Below are 14,200 nucleotides of genomic sequence, written 5' to 3'. Positions count from 1 at the left end.
TCTTTTTTGATTTTTTTTTTTGGGGGGGGTATGGTCTCACTGTAGGCCAGGCTGATCTGAAACTCAGTCTGCAGTCCCAGGCTGACTTCATACTTAATGGCCATCCTCCTATCTCTGCTTCCTGAGTGCTGGGATTAAGCATGCACCATCATGCTGGTTCTAAGTCAAACATTTAAGGCATTTTGGTTTTTCTCAGTGGTTAAGGTACTTGCTTGCAAAGCCTAACGACCAAGTTCAATTCCCCAGTTCCCATGTGAAGTCAGATGTACAAAGTGGGGCATGTGTCTGGAGTTTGTTTGCAGCACCTTGAGGCCCTATTGTGCCTATTCTCCCTATCTCTCTTCTTTCTCTTTCTCTCCTTGAAAATAAGCAAAAATGTGTTTAAAAAAGCATTTTTAAAAGTAAATGTAGTGCTGGAGAGATGGCTTAGTGGTTAAGCGCTTGCCTGTGAATGAAACCTAAGGACCCCGGTTCAAGGCTCTGTTCCCCAGGATCTACGTTAGCCAGATGCACAAGGGGGAGCACGCGTCTGGAGCTTGTTTGCAGTGGCTGGAGACCCTAGCGCACCCATTCTCTCTCTCTCTCCCTCCCTCCCTCCTTCTCTCCCACTCTCTCTGTTTGTTGCTCTCAAATAAATAAAAATAAAAGTAAATGTAGCTAAACCTCTATAGCTCCTACTAATACTGAAGAGGTTATGTATTTACCACTTAAAATCTTTTGAAAGTGTTTATTTCAATTCCTTCAACTTTTGTGCCTAAAGCTCTCATCTGCTTTTCCATCTTTTAAAACATCTTTAGTAATACAAATTATGTGGATGCATTGTTTATGATGCAAATTAAACATTATTTGTATTGATGAACTTCAGATGTTCTGACATGAGTAGAGTCTGACAGGGTGCATTTTTATGGCTTAATTAAATATACTTTTTTCCACTTTTTCTATAATGGAATGGCAATGGACTGGGATCTGATCATTCAAATTTATTTTATTTGGAAGCTGAAATCATTATTTCCACTGAGCTACTATTACAAAATGCAAAGGAAAAAAAAGACATTCATTTTGGCAGCTCTCCTGATGACCAGTGTTCTAAGAGCACATTTCAGTAATGTAGCTGCTTTCATGTTGTATCATAAATAGAATATTTCATTTCTCTTTCCTTGAAATATGTAGCCTGGAAAGTCTCCAGCAGATATGGTAACCATCTTGGAGTACAAACACTGAGGAAAGGATTAATTACCAAAATAATTTCTTCTAAGTCTTTGACTTATTTGGTGTTGACTTTTGATAATCTGAAAAAAGCAATTGAAGAATATTATTTATCTTGCTGAATTCCAGTTCTAAGTTTTTGTTGCAAAAGGTTTATTTTTTTCTCCTGCTTCTGCCAATATAAACAAGGAAAATGAATGAAAGAAAAGGGGATAATTCTAAAGCTACAGAACATATAAAACCTACTTAAATGTTTGCTATGATTTTTACAGTTCTGTTTATGACATTAATATATTATTTATGGACACAATAGAATTCCTATTGGGTATATAGAATTTTATTCATGAAAATGAAATCTTTTCTCAAGAAAAAGAAGTGAGAAGGGGGCTGGGCATGTAGCTCAGTGGCAAGGCACTCTGTCGTGTGTGCCTGAGGCCACGGATTTTGTCTGTAGTTTAAGAAGTTTCCATGTGTGTTTGGGCCCTGGCCTAGTGTCATTCTTCACTGGGGTCACTCTGTCTCACCTACTCCTTTCTGTTCCTGGCACATGGCTGAATTTTTCTGCCCTGGGCTTTTTGTACATTCCATTCCTTCTACCTTAAAAACCAAAAATTTAAAAGTTATTTTATTAGCATATGCTAATTATACATAATAATGAGTTTCATTGTGACCTTTTTTTAAAAAAAATTTTCCATCCAGAATGACACACAGCAGGCTAGTATCTTTAATCATACCATCTCATACAGTCCACCAGACCCCATCCACAGAGCCAAAGAGAAACAATCCACAAAGGTGAAATGCGGCTGCTTAGCATGGAGGTGTTCCAGCGAGCTAGAAATCAGATGCAAACTAAACACTAGAAATGTTTAGCCCAGTGAGAGGACCCTGAACCAGGGGCACACACTTATCCTTGCTGTTGGCAGTGTAAATACATGCAGAAATTGCTGGAAACCACTTTGTCACTAGGTCATAAAAGCGTGAGGGCTTCATATTCTTGACTCTGGTAATCTTCCTGGGGATCTGTTCCCAGGAAGTAACTTGACATTAGGAAGAAATTTGACAAATCATTTTCTGGTCATAGACATTAGTAACAGCACTGAGCCACACTTGGCACCAGTGTTCCTCTGCCTGAGGGGAGAGTTCTCAGCCATTTCGGGGTGAAGTGGTAATGTGGGGACACTGGTGACGTGTGCAGGTGCAGGAGTCACAGAGCCATGTCCCACGGGCACCATCGTGCTGTATAAAAGGCAAAGGTGGGGTAAGGGGCCTAGAAGGAGACAAATGATTTTACTGTTTCCTTTCCTTCCCATCTCCTAAACATTCACAACACATGGGAACATGGAGGACAAAAGCTAGGTGGCTCTGCTTTACTGCTTGTGTGAGGGGAAGTACTGGTGACCCGATCTGCTTGACTGCCCGTGAGGGAAACTACTAGTGACACCCGAGTGGACTCAGGACCCCTCAGCTCTGTGCCTCTGCTGAGCCCGAAGTCAATGTGAGGTCCTGGAGAAATATGAAAGATGAGGGGTCCTCTCCAAGGGCACTCCGGGTGGACGTTGAGACCCGACACCTACCTCCTGGACACTGAGAAGCGTGGCCTGCTGGCCAACCCTCAGCTCTCCCTTGCCCCAAAGCCCTTGCAAAACCCCTAACCAGACACTTCCCAAGCCCAAGGGGATTGAGTGTGACCACGTGGACTGCAAAGTGGGGCTTCTTTCCTCTGCTCCCCAAAGCTATCTCCCTGTGTCCCCCTGGCCAGTCCCCAGGTTCTCTCCCTAAGTCAGTCTCAGCCTGTGCCTCTTCCCACATCCCCTCATCTGCACGCTGACTGCCCAGGGTGGGCTTGTCCGGCAGCCCAGTCCTCCGTGGAAACAGGTGTGTCGCAGGCAGACCCCGCCTCCCACTGTGTGACTTCCTTCATCCAGGAAGAGGAAGACGAGAGATGTAGCCCACCAAACCAAGCCACAAGACCGAGGATTCCTCTTGTGACTTCTGCCCTTGCTATTGTCTGACTCTTCTGCTTTTTGACAGGGTGTCTCATACTTGACCTGATGGGTAATGGCTTCATTGCAAGCTACCCGTAGCTTTTGGAGGGCAGAGGCTCTTGCCTTAGACTTGATTTGATCCTAGAATTTTGCATTGAATTATGTAAATGTGTGAAAGATTGAATAGTCTGTGTGGATCCAAAGATGAGCTGGGATAAAGCTAAAGCTAGAGGGTCTTAATAATGGTAAAATACAGTATTTTATCATTACCTAGTCTGCCTTCGAACTCTCTAGCCTACTTGTACTGTACTGTCTTTAAAGAACTAAGCCGTCAGTGACTTTTGCAAAGATAAATAAAAGCTAACGTTTCTGATCTGGGTCCCAGTGTCTCTGATGGGGAAGACATGAGGGAGGCTTTTGTTCGTAACCTGCGAAGGGCTCAGAACCTAACGGTAGAGTGGGGTTATGGGGAAGGCTGGGAGGCTCCAGCTTGAGTTTTTCGATCGCAGCCAAGAAGACCAAGGTGTTTACATGGACCATGGGAGCCACAGTTTATTCCATAGGTAGCTGGAGAAGAAGGCTAGGGTATGAGAGCATGCTGTCCTTCTGAAGATGTTAAGAATTTGAAGTCTAAGTAGGCTTTGCCAGGGCATCAAGGAGACTGTAAGGAAATATTTTTCATGTCTGTGCATCATGTTCCTCTAGTCAGTGCTTAGCTTTTATAAACAAAATGATGTAATTCAGCCTTGTAGCCACTATTTCTTTCTTTTGGGTATATTGCATAATTTACATGATCAATGCTGAGTTAAATGGAATATGGGACTTCTTCCAAGATGTTTGGAAGGACTTTATACAATTATCTAGGAAGTTAAAGATTCATATTTGATTAAGTGACTAGAGAACAGGAGATATGTTGAGTCTATATAAATTTATAGAGATGTGAATTGTCGGGTGGCTAAGATTAATAGCTAATCTTTTTATTAGTAATTAGAATTTAAATTTCCACTCTATAAGTAACTGGCCAATGACCATGGTATTTGCTTAAAATTTTCTGTGACTGGGTTTATTTTTCTGTAAAATGGGAATAGCACTTTTGCCTCTATAAGATTGTTGAGGGTTAAATGACAGTGTGCTTTTGACAGAGTCTAGTGAATTTTGTGTTTCTGGTTGGAGTTAGAGAAACTCCAGTTTCTTGTGGGGGGAGGGGTAGATAAGATCAGAGCTGTGTCTTTAAGAGTAAGTGGATTAATGCATGTTGAGCAGCATGCATGTATTATGCTTTGGCATTTAATTTGCTTTGTGATCCTTGGACAGGTCACTGAAATTCTGTGTGCAGTCTTCATTTCTGTAACAGGGGCTGCTGCAGCGACAGTGCTTGGTACACAGAGTTGCTCACAAGCCACACGTCAGGACCGTAGCATTGTAGAAGGCGCCCAGGCCTGTGCTTCTCTTTGAGTTACAGTTCAGAGATAAAGGGAAACAAGGTGTTTTTTTTCTGTTGTTTTTTTTTTTTTTAATTAGGGAAAGGCCTGACTGTAAAATTATTCTTTAAACTAAAGAACTATTATAAAAACAAAGCTTCCACCATGATTATAGGGATTCAAGTAGAATGATTTTTATTTCACATCAGTATTTTGAAACAAATATCACAAAACTACTTTTGCAATGGATCCTTCTCAAGTTAAGTGTTTTTTAAAAGATAAAAATTTGGGTGCTTTTATTGTAGTGTTATTAGACACTTTGTAAAAAGGGTCATGTTCTGCTTGACCTTATATCCATGTACTTTGTGATTACATTTGAAATTGTTAAATGACTGATGCAGAAATAGCAACAAAGCAGTAAAAATGTTTTATAAAGCCATCAGAAATCATATTTATGTTACAAAAACTTTATCCTTTTAGTTTTAGCATTCATGTCAAGATTGGTGACTAGTTTTAGTAATTACAGGTTAATTCATATTCTTCCTTCCTTCGTTATTTCTCTCTCTTAGAACGTTACCGCATTCAGAGTGAACATTTTGAAGATCTTTGGCTCATAACAAAGGAACTTATTCTCCACCTTAAGGAACATTTTGAAAAACAGGGAATCAAAGATTTCACATGTTCATTTTCTGGACCTGTACCCCTTCAAGAATACTTTGAGTTGATTGACCATCATTTTGAGGTGTGTATGGTATTAGATCACGTAATCTTTAAATAGATAGAAGGGAGGTACAAGCTATGAAAATGTGAATTCCAGGGCACATGCTGGTGGGTGATGTGCTTTGGGTTGGTACATTTTCTGTGGATGGTGGGCTTTGCCTCGATTGTGATTGCTTGCAGACCTTTACACACAGACAGACAGCCTTGAACAGAGATGACTGAATTTGCTACCTTGGGAATTTAGCCCTGGACTCCAATAACCTAGTGTTAAAAAGACTTGAGCTTACCATCAGCTGTTTGGATAACTAATTGGAGTAGGCCATAAGTGAGGCATACTTACAAAGTGAAGTGGGTTTTCTGTTTCCTCCCTAACAAGCATGCTAAAGCTTGGGCTTCTGGATAAGGCGAGGCTACTCAGCGTCTCTGCCACCCACACCCGAGACTGCCCATACCTGCGCTGAGACCGAGTGGCTGCAAATGTCATGGTCGACCTCCGCCTCTCTGTCCCTATGCCACAGCTGTGCTGCTTAGTAAATGCTGAGTAGTTCAGTGTCTGCGTCACTAGCAGCTGAGAATGACTGTGCTGCTGTGAACATGTCTGTGATTTTTTGGAAATAGCATCAGAGCCTGGGTTGGATTTTCTTGAGTTTTTCACTGGTGTCATTTTGACATCCTCTTGAAGACTCATTTGATCCCTGGTTAAAGTCATGTTTTGTGAATGGCTTGAATGGTGACAGTCACCATTTTAAAAGTTGTATATATTAAGGGCTGGAGAGATGGCTTAGCAGTTAAGCGCTTGCCTGTGAAGCCTAAGGACCCCGGTTCGAGGCTCGGTTCCCCAGGTCCCACATTAGCCAGATGCACAGGGGGCGCGCGCATTTGGAGTTCGTTTGCAGAGGCTGGAAGCCCTGGCGCGCCCATTCTCTCTCTCTCCCTCTGTCTTTCTCTCTGTGTCTGTCGCTCTCAAATAAATAAATAAGTAAATAAAAATAAAACTTGTCTATATTAAAATAAAGTCATCAGGTTCCACTTATAGTCTGTAGACTATGTAGTGAATAAAAAAGGGCAGTTTTGAAAGGGTTTTGAGTCTCATTTAAGTAAGCCTTGATCCATAGACTGATTATTACTTAAGAAATCAATAATCATTTCAGTGTTTATGCTGTGGTGTGGGGGGGGGGTAAAGAGAGAGAGACAGAGAAAGGAAGCGATCCAGGTACTTAGTTGAGCACCCTTTGGGCATTCCAAGAGTGCTGACTTCCACAATGGCAACTTCTGTGGATGTAGCTTGATATAAAGAAAATATTAGGTGTATAAAATTTAGCATTGACTAATCATGGCATTATTAAATATACTAAATGCATTTGAGTTTTCCCTTATCTGTGCTGATGATATTTTTTAGGTCAGTATATATTTGACCAAATTTTGGCACCACAAGTGTTTAGTTGTTTTTAGAGTGAGGATTTTGATGGATCATCAAGACAAAGACAGAAGAATAATTATGCTGTGAAGATTCTTGTACGTCCTTCATGCTACGAAGATTCTCCCATGTATGTGTGTATTCCTCCCCCTGTTTTCTGACTGCTGGGGATGTAAACCAGGGCCTTTTACAATCTGGGCCAATGCTCATCTACTGAGCTACATCCTCAGCTCCTTGTATTGCTTTTTGCGAGTCTTAGTTCTATAACAAACTCCTAGAACTTGGATTGCTAGATCAAAGACTATGGTGAAGAGCTCGGCTCATTTGCATTCCTCCAGGATGTGTAAGAAACACTTGCCAGTGTGTACATTGTAGTGGGTTGTGAAAGAGAGGCTGTAGAAACTCTTCCACCTCCTTTTTTTTTTTTTTTTTTTTGTAAAAGGCTTCATGTATACTTTTCCCTCCATATTTTATTAGGAACTCCAGTGTTTCCACATCAGGCCAGGCCCTTTCTGGGAAGAGACGTTGGGTACTTTGGTTTGTGGCATTCACAGAGGTCATAGTTACACTTCCTCTGCTCTCTGTCCCCAATGTCTGCTTCCAGCCAATAATCAGTTCTTCAGTTTTCAATCTAGAAAGCTTTGTAACCCTTGACTCTGAGTGTGAGTAGGGTTATTAGTCTGTTCCCTTCATTGTTGTAATTCTTAGTGCCTATTTTTGACCCTATGATCAGTGACTAGTTGCCAAATATTGAAGTCCTGGTATGGGAAAGCATTCAATATGTGCTGCTGTTACATACTCAAAGAGCAAAAACCTTGTTTATGTCTGAATACTGAGAATTTTACTTTTTTTTGTTTTATGAATTCAGAAACTAAAATATTATAGAAGCCAATTTCGTATAGATGAGTGAGTTAACAATAGATAGGCTGTTCTTTTGGTTGAGACAGACTCTCATGTATTCTAGGACACCGAATTTCTGATCTTCCTGCCTTTGCATCTTGAGGGCTGCTCTACAGGCATGCTGGGGTTGAACCGGATCTTCGTGAGTGCTAGGCCAGAGCTCTCAACTGGGCTACATCTCCAACCCTTGTTATTCATTTTAAAAGTTTGGTTATTAGAAGTCATTTTGTTAATTTTGTATAATGAAAGTTTTAGCCGTCTTTGGAGAGCATTCTTTGGTTTAGTTGGCTACTTAGTACTTCTAAAACTGGGATTAGGCTGGAGAGATGGCTTAGTGGTTAAGCGCTTGACTGTGAAGCCTAAGGACCCCGGTTTGAGGCAACCCACGTTAGCCAGATGCACAAGGGGCCGCACACGTCTGGAGTTTGTTGCAATGGCTGGAGGCCCTGGCGTGCCCATTCTCTCTTTCTGTCTGTCTCTTTCTCTCTCTCTCTCTGTGTCACTCTCAAATAAATAAAATAAACAAAAATAAAAATAAGAAAAACCTGGGATTAAAAAAAGTTAACAGAATTTCAAGTTTTATGCCATGTTTAATTCTTATTATATAACTGGGAAATATATGCGTTAAGAAGTTTGGTTCGATACCAGAATATAAATGCAATTTGTTTGATTTTGAATATTTTGAATTTTAGAACCATCTTGCTACAGTTTTGTCAGGCTGAATATACAGTTTACATGAATTCTCTGTGGCTTCGGCTAGCTCTGTTTTATTAATATTCCATTTAAAAGCTATGAGGTGACCTACATTGTTGAATACTTTCCAATTCTCATGCCCTCCACTTGTGTGGCAACTTTTAATTTCTATTTATTTATTTTATGTGAGAGAGAAAGAGAGGCAGGGAGGGAAGGAGGAGGGAGAGAGGGAGAGAGACAGACAGACAGACAGACAGACACAGATAGAATGGGTGTGCCAGGGCTTTCAACTACTGTAAATGAACTCCAGACACATTTGCCCCCTTGTGCATCTGACTTATGTGGGTCTTGAGGAATCAAACCTGCGTCCTTTGGCTTCACAGGCAAATACCTTAACCACTAAGCAATCCCTCCAGCCCACTGTGTGGCAACTTTTGAGTCAGTTGTCTTCCTATTCTGTATAACTAGAGCTGTGCTAAAATATAACTTTATTTAGAACACACACACATGGATGGTATCACACAGTGACATTCTATTCTGGATCTTTTGTTTTATTTACTATATCACTAGATAGCATTATATATCAACAAATACCTTGCAGGGTACCTTATTTATTTAACCAATTCTCCTATTGATGGGGTACTTTAAGTATTAATATCTCAGTATAATAACAACTATGATATATATATCCTCATATGTCCATTACTTTTTGAAAGCATTATCACTTGGATAAATTCCTAAAATTGGGATTGTTAGGTTGAGGACTTTGTGTTAAAGAGCTATCGTGGGTTGGTGGGTTGGGTGTGTTGGTGCATTCCTATGAGATCAGTACTCGGGAGACTGAGGCAGGAGTGTCCTGAATTTGAGGTAAACTTGGGCAACTTTGTCTCAATAAATAAATAAATAAAGCTATTCAATTGTCTTTTATGTAAAATCTCATTCATTTTCTACCGGATTGTTGCTCCTTTTTATACTGGTTTTCACTGGGCTCTGGTCCTTTATTACATTGACTTGTAGGCACATTCAAGACATTATGGGCGTAATTTTGTGTTATCCTTTTAGTTGTTGCTATGCTTTTTGTAACTTGCTCTTTGTCTGTCTTACAACTTTGTCATAGTTTTTTTTTGGTTAGTAATTTGTCATTTTGTTTTATGTTTTGGTTTTTATTTTTAATTTTTGAATTTTATTTATTTATTTGAGACAGAAAGAGGGAGAAATAGAGGGGGTGGGGGGAAGAATGGGCATGCCAGGGCTTTTAGCCACCATGAATGAACTCTAGATACATGTGCCACCATGTGCATCTGGCTTATGTGGGACCTGGAGAATCAAACCTAGGTACTTAAGCTTTGCAGACACATGTCTTAACCCCTAAGTCATCTCTCCAGCCATGTCTTTTGGTTTTTAATTCATACTGATAAAGACTGAGATTCTAAAACTGAATTTGAATGTTTTTAACTTTTTTGTGTCTAAACTTTTCTTTCCACTTCTGTTGAGATTACTACAATGAATGGAAAGCAATTCATACTTTCCTGTTATAACCTGTATATAAAAAATAGTTTTCATGGGCTGGAGAGAAGGCTTAGCAGTTAAGGTGCTTGCCTGTGAAGCCTATGGATCTGTGTTCTACTCTCCAGATCCCACATTAGTGAGACACACAAAGATGAGGCAAGTGCAGGGTTGCACATGCCCACGAGAGGGCGCAAGCACCTGGAGTTTGATTTCAGTGGCTGAGGGCCTGGCATGCCAATTCTCTATCTCTCCTCTGTCTTGCTCTCAAAAAAAAGTTTTCAAATAATGTCTTTTCTCCAGTGATATTGGGTCACCTTGCCTAATTTTTCTATTTTCCTGTTTTTCTGTATTATCTATGCAGTCAGGTACCAAATAGCCCATGGTTTTAAATTGCTCTGTATCCAGGTTAAATTGGTGAGGTGCTCTTTCTCAAACTTTCATTGCATTTTTATTTAAGCACATTCTATTGTACCTATTTAACCTGAATTTAAGAAATTTTTTATTGTAGCTACGGATAAATGGTGAAAAATTAGAAGAACTCTTGTCTGAAAGAGCTGTACAATTTCGGGCCATCCAGCGCCGACTATTAACAAGGTTCAAAGACAAAACACCTGCCCCACTCCAACACCTGGACACCTTACTAGATGGCACTTACAAGCAGGTCAGTATATATCAATCAGTGAGAGGTGTTTGTTACTGGAAACAGCTTTCTCCTTCATCTTAGACTCATGGGCCAGAATACAGGATAAGGCATTTCTTTCCTGTATACGATGATGATGATGGTTATGATTATTTTGGTTTTCTGAGATAGAGTCTCGCTCTAGCTCAGGCTGGCCTGGAATTCACTATGTAGTCTCAGGGTGGCCTTGAACTCATGACACTCATCCTATGTCTGTCTCCCAAGTGTTGGGATTATAGGCGTGCGTCGCTGGGCCTGACAATTAAGATTAGTTTTGACTCTTGGTGTATCCTATAATTGTCACCTTGATTTGCTAATCATCTTTCTAAGCAATGAGCTTATCTTTCTTATTTTACATCACTGGTATTTTGAGGTGGAGTTCTTAAAGAGCCTAGTTCAAAGAATTCTAGTTCAAGAGACTACTTCCTTCTCTTCCCACCGGTTTGTTATTCATGTGGCTAGGGTGAACTGGCTTTTATTCCTGGGACTTTATATCTGAAAAACCTATTTTAGACATCATCTCCGGCTTAGAATTATAATTTTTAAAACTATAATTCCACGAGTATCAACCCTGCTCGTCCCATTGTGATGCAGTCTTTGCAGAGCTTTGTAGGGAAGACTCTGACTCCATTGGGTCATCCTGTGTTATCTCTGTCCTGTTTTAAGGTCAGAGCTTCTGATTATATTCAGTTAGTGCCTGTGTGGGAATGTCCGTGGACATGCAGGGGTGTGTGTGTGTGGAGGGGTGCATGCATTTGGAGGCCAGAGGAAAAGCTCAGGCATCATTCCTTGGGAATACCAGCAACCTTTTAGGAGGCAGCGTCTCTTATTGGCCTGGAGCTTGCCAAATGGTCTAGGCTAGCCAGTGGCGTAGGGGTCCTCTTGTCTCTGCCCTGCTCCTGCTGGGGTTCGAGGCTGGTGGCACTTCACCTGGTGTCATAGGGTTCCCGGGATCAACTTGTCTCCTCATGCTTGCCGTGCCAGTACTTCACCGCTGAACTACCTTCCCAGACCTATTCTGAGGTTTTAAATTGAGGTTTAGGGCTCAGCAGTTAAGGCACTTGCTTGTAAAGCCTAATAACCCAGGTTTGATTCCCCAGCACCCTTGTAAATCCAGATGTACAAAGTGACACATGAATCTGGAGTGTGTTTGCAGGCCTTGGCGTGCCCATTCTTCTTTCTCTCTCTTGTCTCTCTCTGCTTGCAAATAAATAAATAAAATATCCTTTTAAAGATTGAGGTTTAAAATTTTTTAATAAGTAGACATTCCTGGGCATTTGTGACACGTAATATAGAAATACCTTCACAATGTTTCCTACTTTCCTCCAGTGGTAACATTTTGAAAAAAAACAAAACAAAACAAAAAAAACCCAAAAAACCAAAAAACTGCTGACTAAAAACTGCTGACTAAACTCTTCAGCCCCAACTTTAGTATTATTTTAATACCTGAAATCATCTATGAGCATGACATTAGTGTTTCTGGTTTAAAGATGAAGAACGTCAGACTCGGAACAGGGCTCAAGTGCCTGGTGTTGTACAGACGCATGTTCAAGACCGTCTCCTAGTCACTGTGCACACCGATCAGTATCAAGACCTTTTGGTTAGCTCCCCAATGCCTGATGTTATATCGAAACTTAAGTTTCAGTAGAGGGGACTTTGTCAAGGTATACTGAATTTCAGTTTCCTTGCCGCTATAGAATGCTAATCTCATTGCACTTGGCAGAAAACCCCCTCCAGATAATAAGCTCTCTTTCATGTTACAAAATTTTCACATGCATTTATCAGTCAAAGCAAGACTGGTTGATAGATAAATTGAAATTGGAGAAATTATACTTACTCTTTGGTTTGGCTTATGGTTTGATATTCTTAGTGTGCTGAGGTTTTTTTTTTTTTTTTTTTTTTTTTCTCCTCTACTTGAACACTAACCCTCTGTTACAGTAGAGGGAAAATGTTTACTGGTGGAAAATTTTGTCAGATGACATATGTGTGATATAATGACTGATAATCATTAATGTTTAGAAAGACTGATTTTTCTCTTCTGAAAAACAGAGGCTGTATTAGGCATAATTTTAAACAGAGATCCTGTGGTTTGGAGTTTGCTATTTGTTACTTTTTGCTGCATTTAAACTTCCTTCCACGCTGTTTATTTGTATGACATTCATCTAAAAAGTCATTTTACATCATACAGAAGTCCAAGAGCTTTTTGTCCATCTCTTTCAAATGAGCCTGATGTTGGCGCTAACAGAAAGTCACATGTGATGAAACTGTCCAGAGCCCACTTTTTCCTTGCCTTTGGCAAGTTCAAGGGGTGCTGGAGGATTGGAAAGGGGTGATGGCTGCGTGGTGCTGTGGCTGGCCTACGTTCTGTGCTATTACTCACTGAAAAAGGAAGTTCTCTCTGAGGGTGACAGAACAGATGGATGAGTAAGGAGGGTATAGACATTTATAACCAGACATTTGGTGATGAAGGAGGGTGGAAAGTTTTTTTTTAAAAAAGGATTTGGATGGTTGGCTATAAAAAATGAAGTTTATATGTTTTTCAGTCAGTAATTCTATTCTTGGATATTTAGCTAAGAAAATAGTTCACAAAGAGACAGTATTAATTTCCTTCACAAGAAATGTCAGTATCATCAGCTTTCTCTAGTTAGAAAGTGATTAGTCTAATTTTAGTACTACTATTTAATATGACATCATCCACTTCATTATTTTATATTACCATTTAAAAAAGTAATGAAATCACTTCATGTAATTGAAGAAAGCAGATTACAAACTAACTAGCAAGTTACAAATAATGAAATAGGAATAGCTGTGGTAGATATGTGTGCCAAGATTTGGAAGGAGAAAAAAAATTGAAAAGAGTGTATGGTTGTTTTAGATGACACAATTTACATTACTGATCATAATGGATGAGTATAACATAGCTTATTTAATAATATAAGTGCACTTCATACAATTTTACTGTTCAAATACTACTATGATAAATTTTATGGTTTGTATGTTTTACCACGTACAGTACCGTAAGTAGTAACTTCTTGAGAAAGGGGGTATGGCTACAAACTTCTGGTCTGTGTTGGTGTTTTCTGAGGGAGTTATTTCCTGTGTCCTGGATAGAGTCTTTGTTGTAATCAGGTTCGCATTGCTGGAAGAAATCACCTGATCAAGAGCAGCTTGTAGGAAAAAAGGTTTATTTTGGTGTACAGACTGGAGGGGAAGCTCCATAATGACAAGGAAGAATGGTGGCATGAGCAGAGGGTGGACAGTACCTCCTGGCCAACATCAGGTGGTCAACAGGGACAGAAGAGTGTGCGAACCCTGGCAAGGAGACACTGGCTATAACACCCATAGGCCTGCTCCTAATAATACTCTGCCTCCAGCAGGTGTTAGTTCCCAAATCTTCACCAGCTGGGAATCTAGCATTCAGAACACCTAAGTTGATGGGGAACACCTGAATCAAATCACCATAGTCTTCAACTTACTTCTCTGGTCTCACAAACTTTTTTTTTATTTATTTTTATTTTTTATTTTTTTTTATTTTCAAGGTAGAGTCTCACTGTGGCCCAGGTTGACCTGGAATTTACTATGTAGTCTCAGGGTGGCCTCAAGGTCACCACGATCCTCCTTCCTCTGCCTCCCGAGTGCTGGGATTAAAGGCATATGCCACCATGCCCAG

The 14,200-nt window shown here is 40.3% G+C and overlaps 1 protein-coding gene across 5 annotated transcripts in view; it reads left to right on the top strand.

Moving 5' to 3' along the window:
* Positions 1 to 14,200, top strand: part of Bbs9 (Bardet-Biedl syndrome 9) — a 370,311-nt gene that overhangs the window by 152,807 nt on the left and 203,304 nt on the right. For all 5 annotated transcript variants that reach the window (XM_045135893.1, XM_045135892.1, XM_045135896.1 and 2 more), the window contains 2 exons: positions 5,182 to 5,354; positions 10,360 to 10,512. In XM_045135893.1, the coding sequence (XP_044991828.1) occupies positions 5,182 to 5,354; positions 10,360 to 10,512 (326 nt within the window). The remainder of the gene's footprint in view (positions 1 to 5,181; positions 5,355 to 10,359; positions 10,513 to 14,200) is intronic.

The sequence above is a fragment of the Jaculus jaculus genome, chromosome 16, assembly GCF_020740685.1.
Source record: "Jaculus jaculus isolate mJacJac1 chromosome 16, mJacJac1.mat.Y.cur, whole genome shotgun sequence".
Taxonomy (NCBI): Eukaryota; Metazoa; Chordata; class Mammalia; order Rodentia; family Dipodidae; genus Jaculus; species Jaculus jaculus.
The sequence above is the reverse complement of the archived record's forward strand: the minus strand, read 5'-3'. Positions and strand labels throughout refer to the sequence as shown.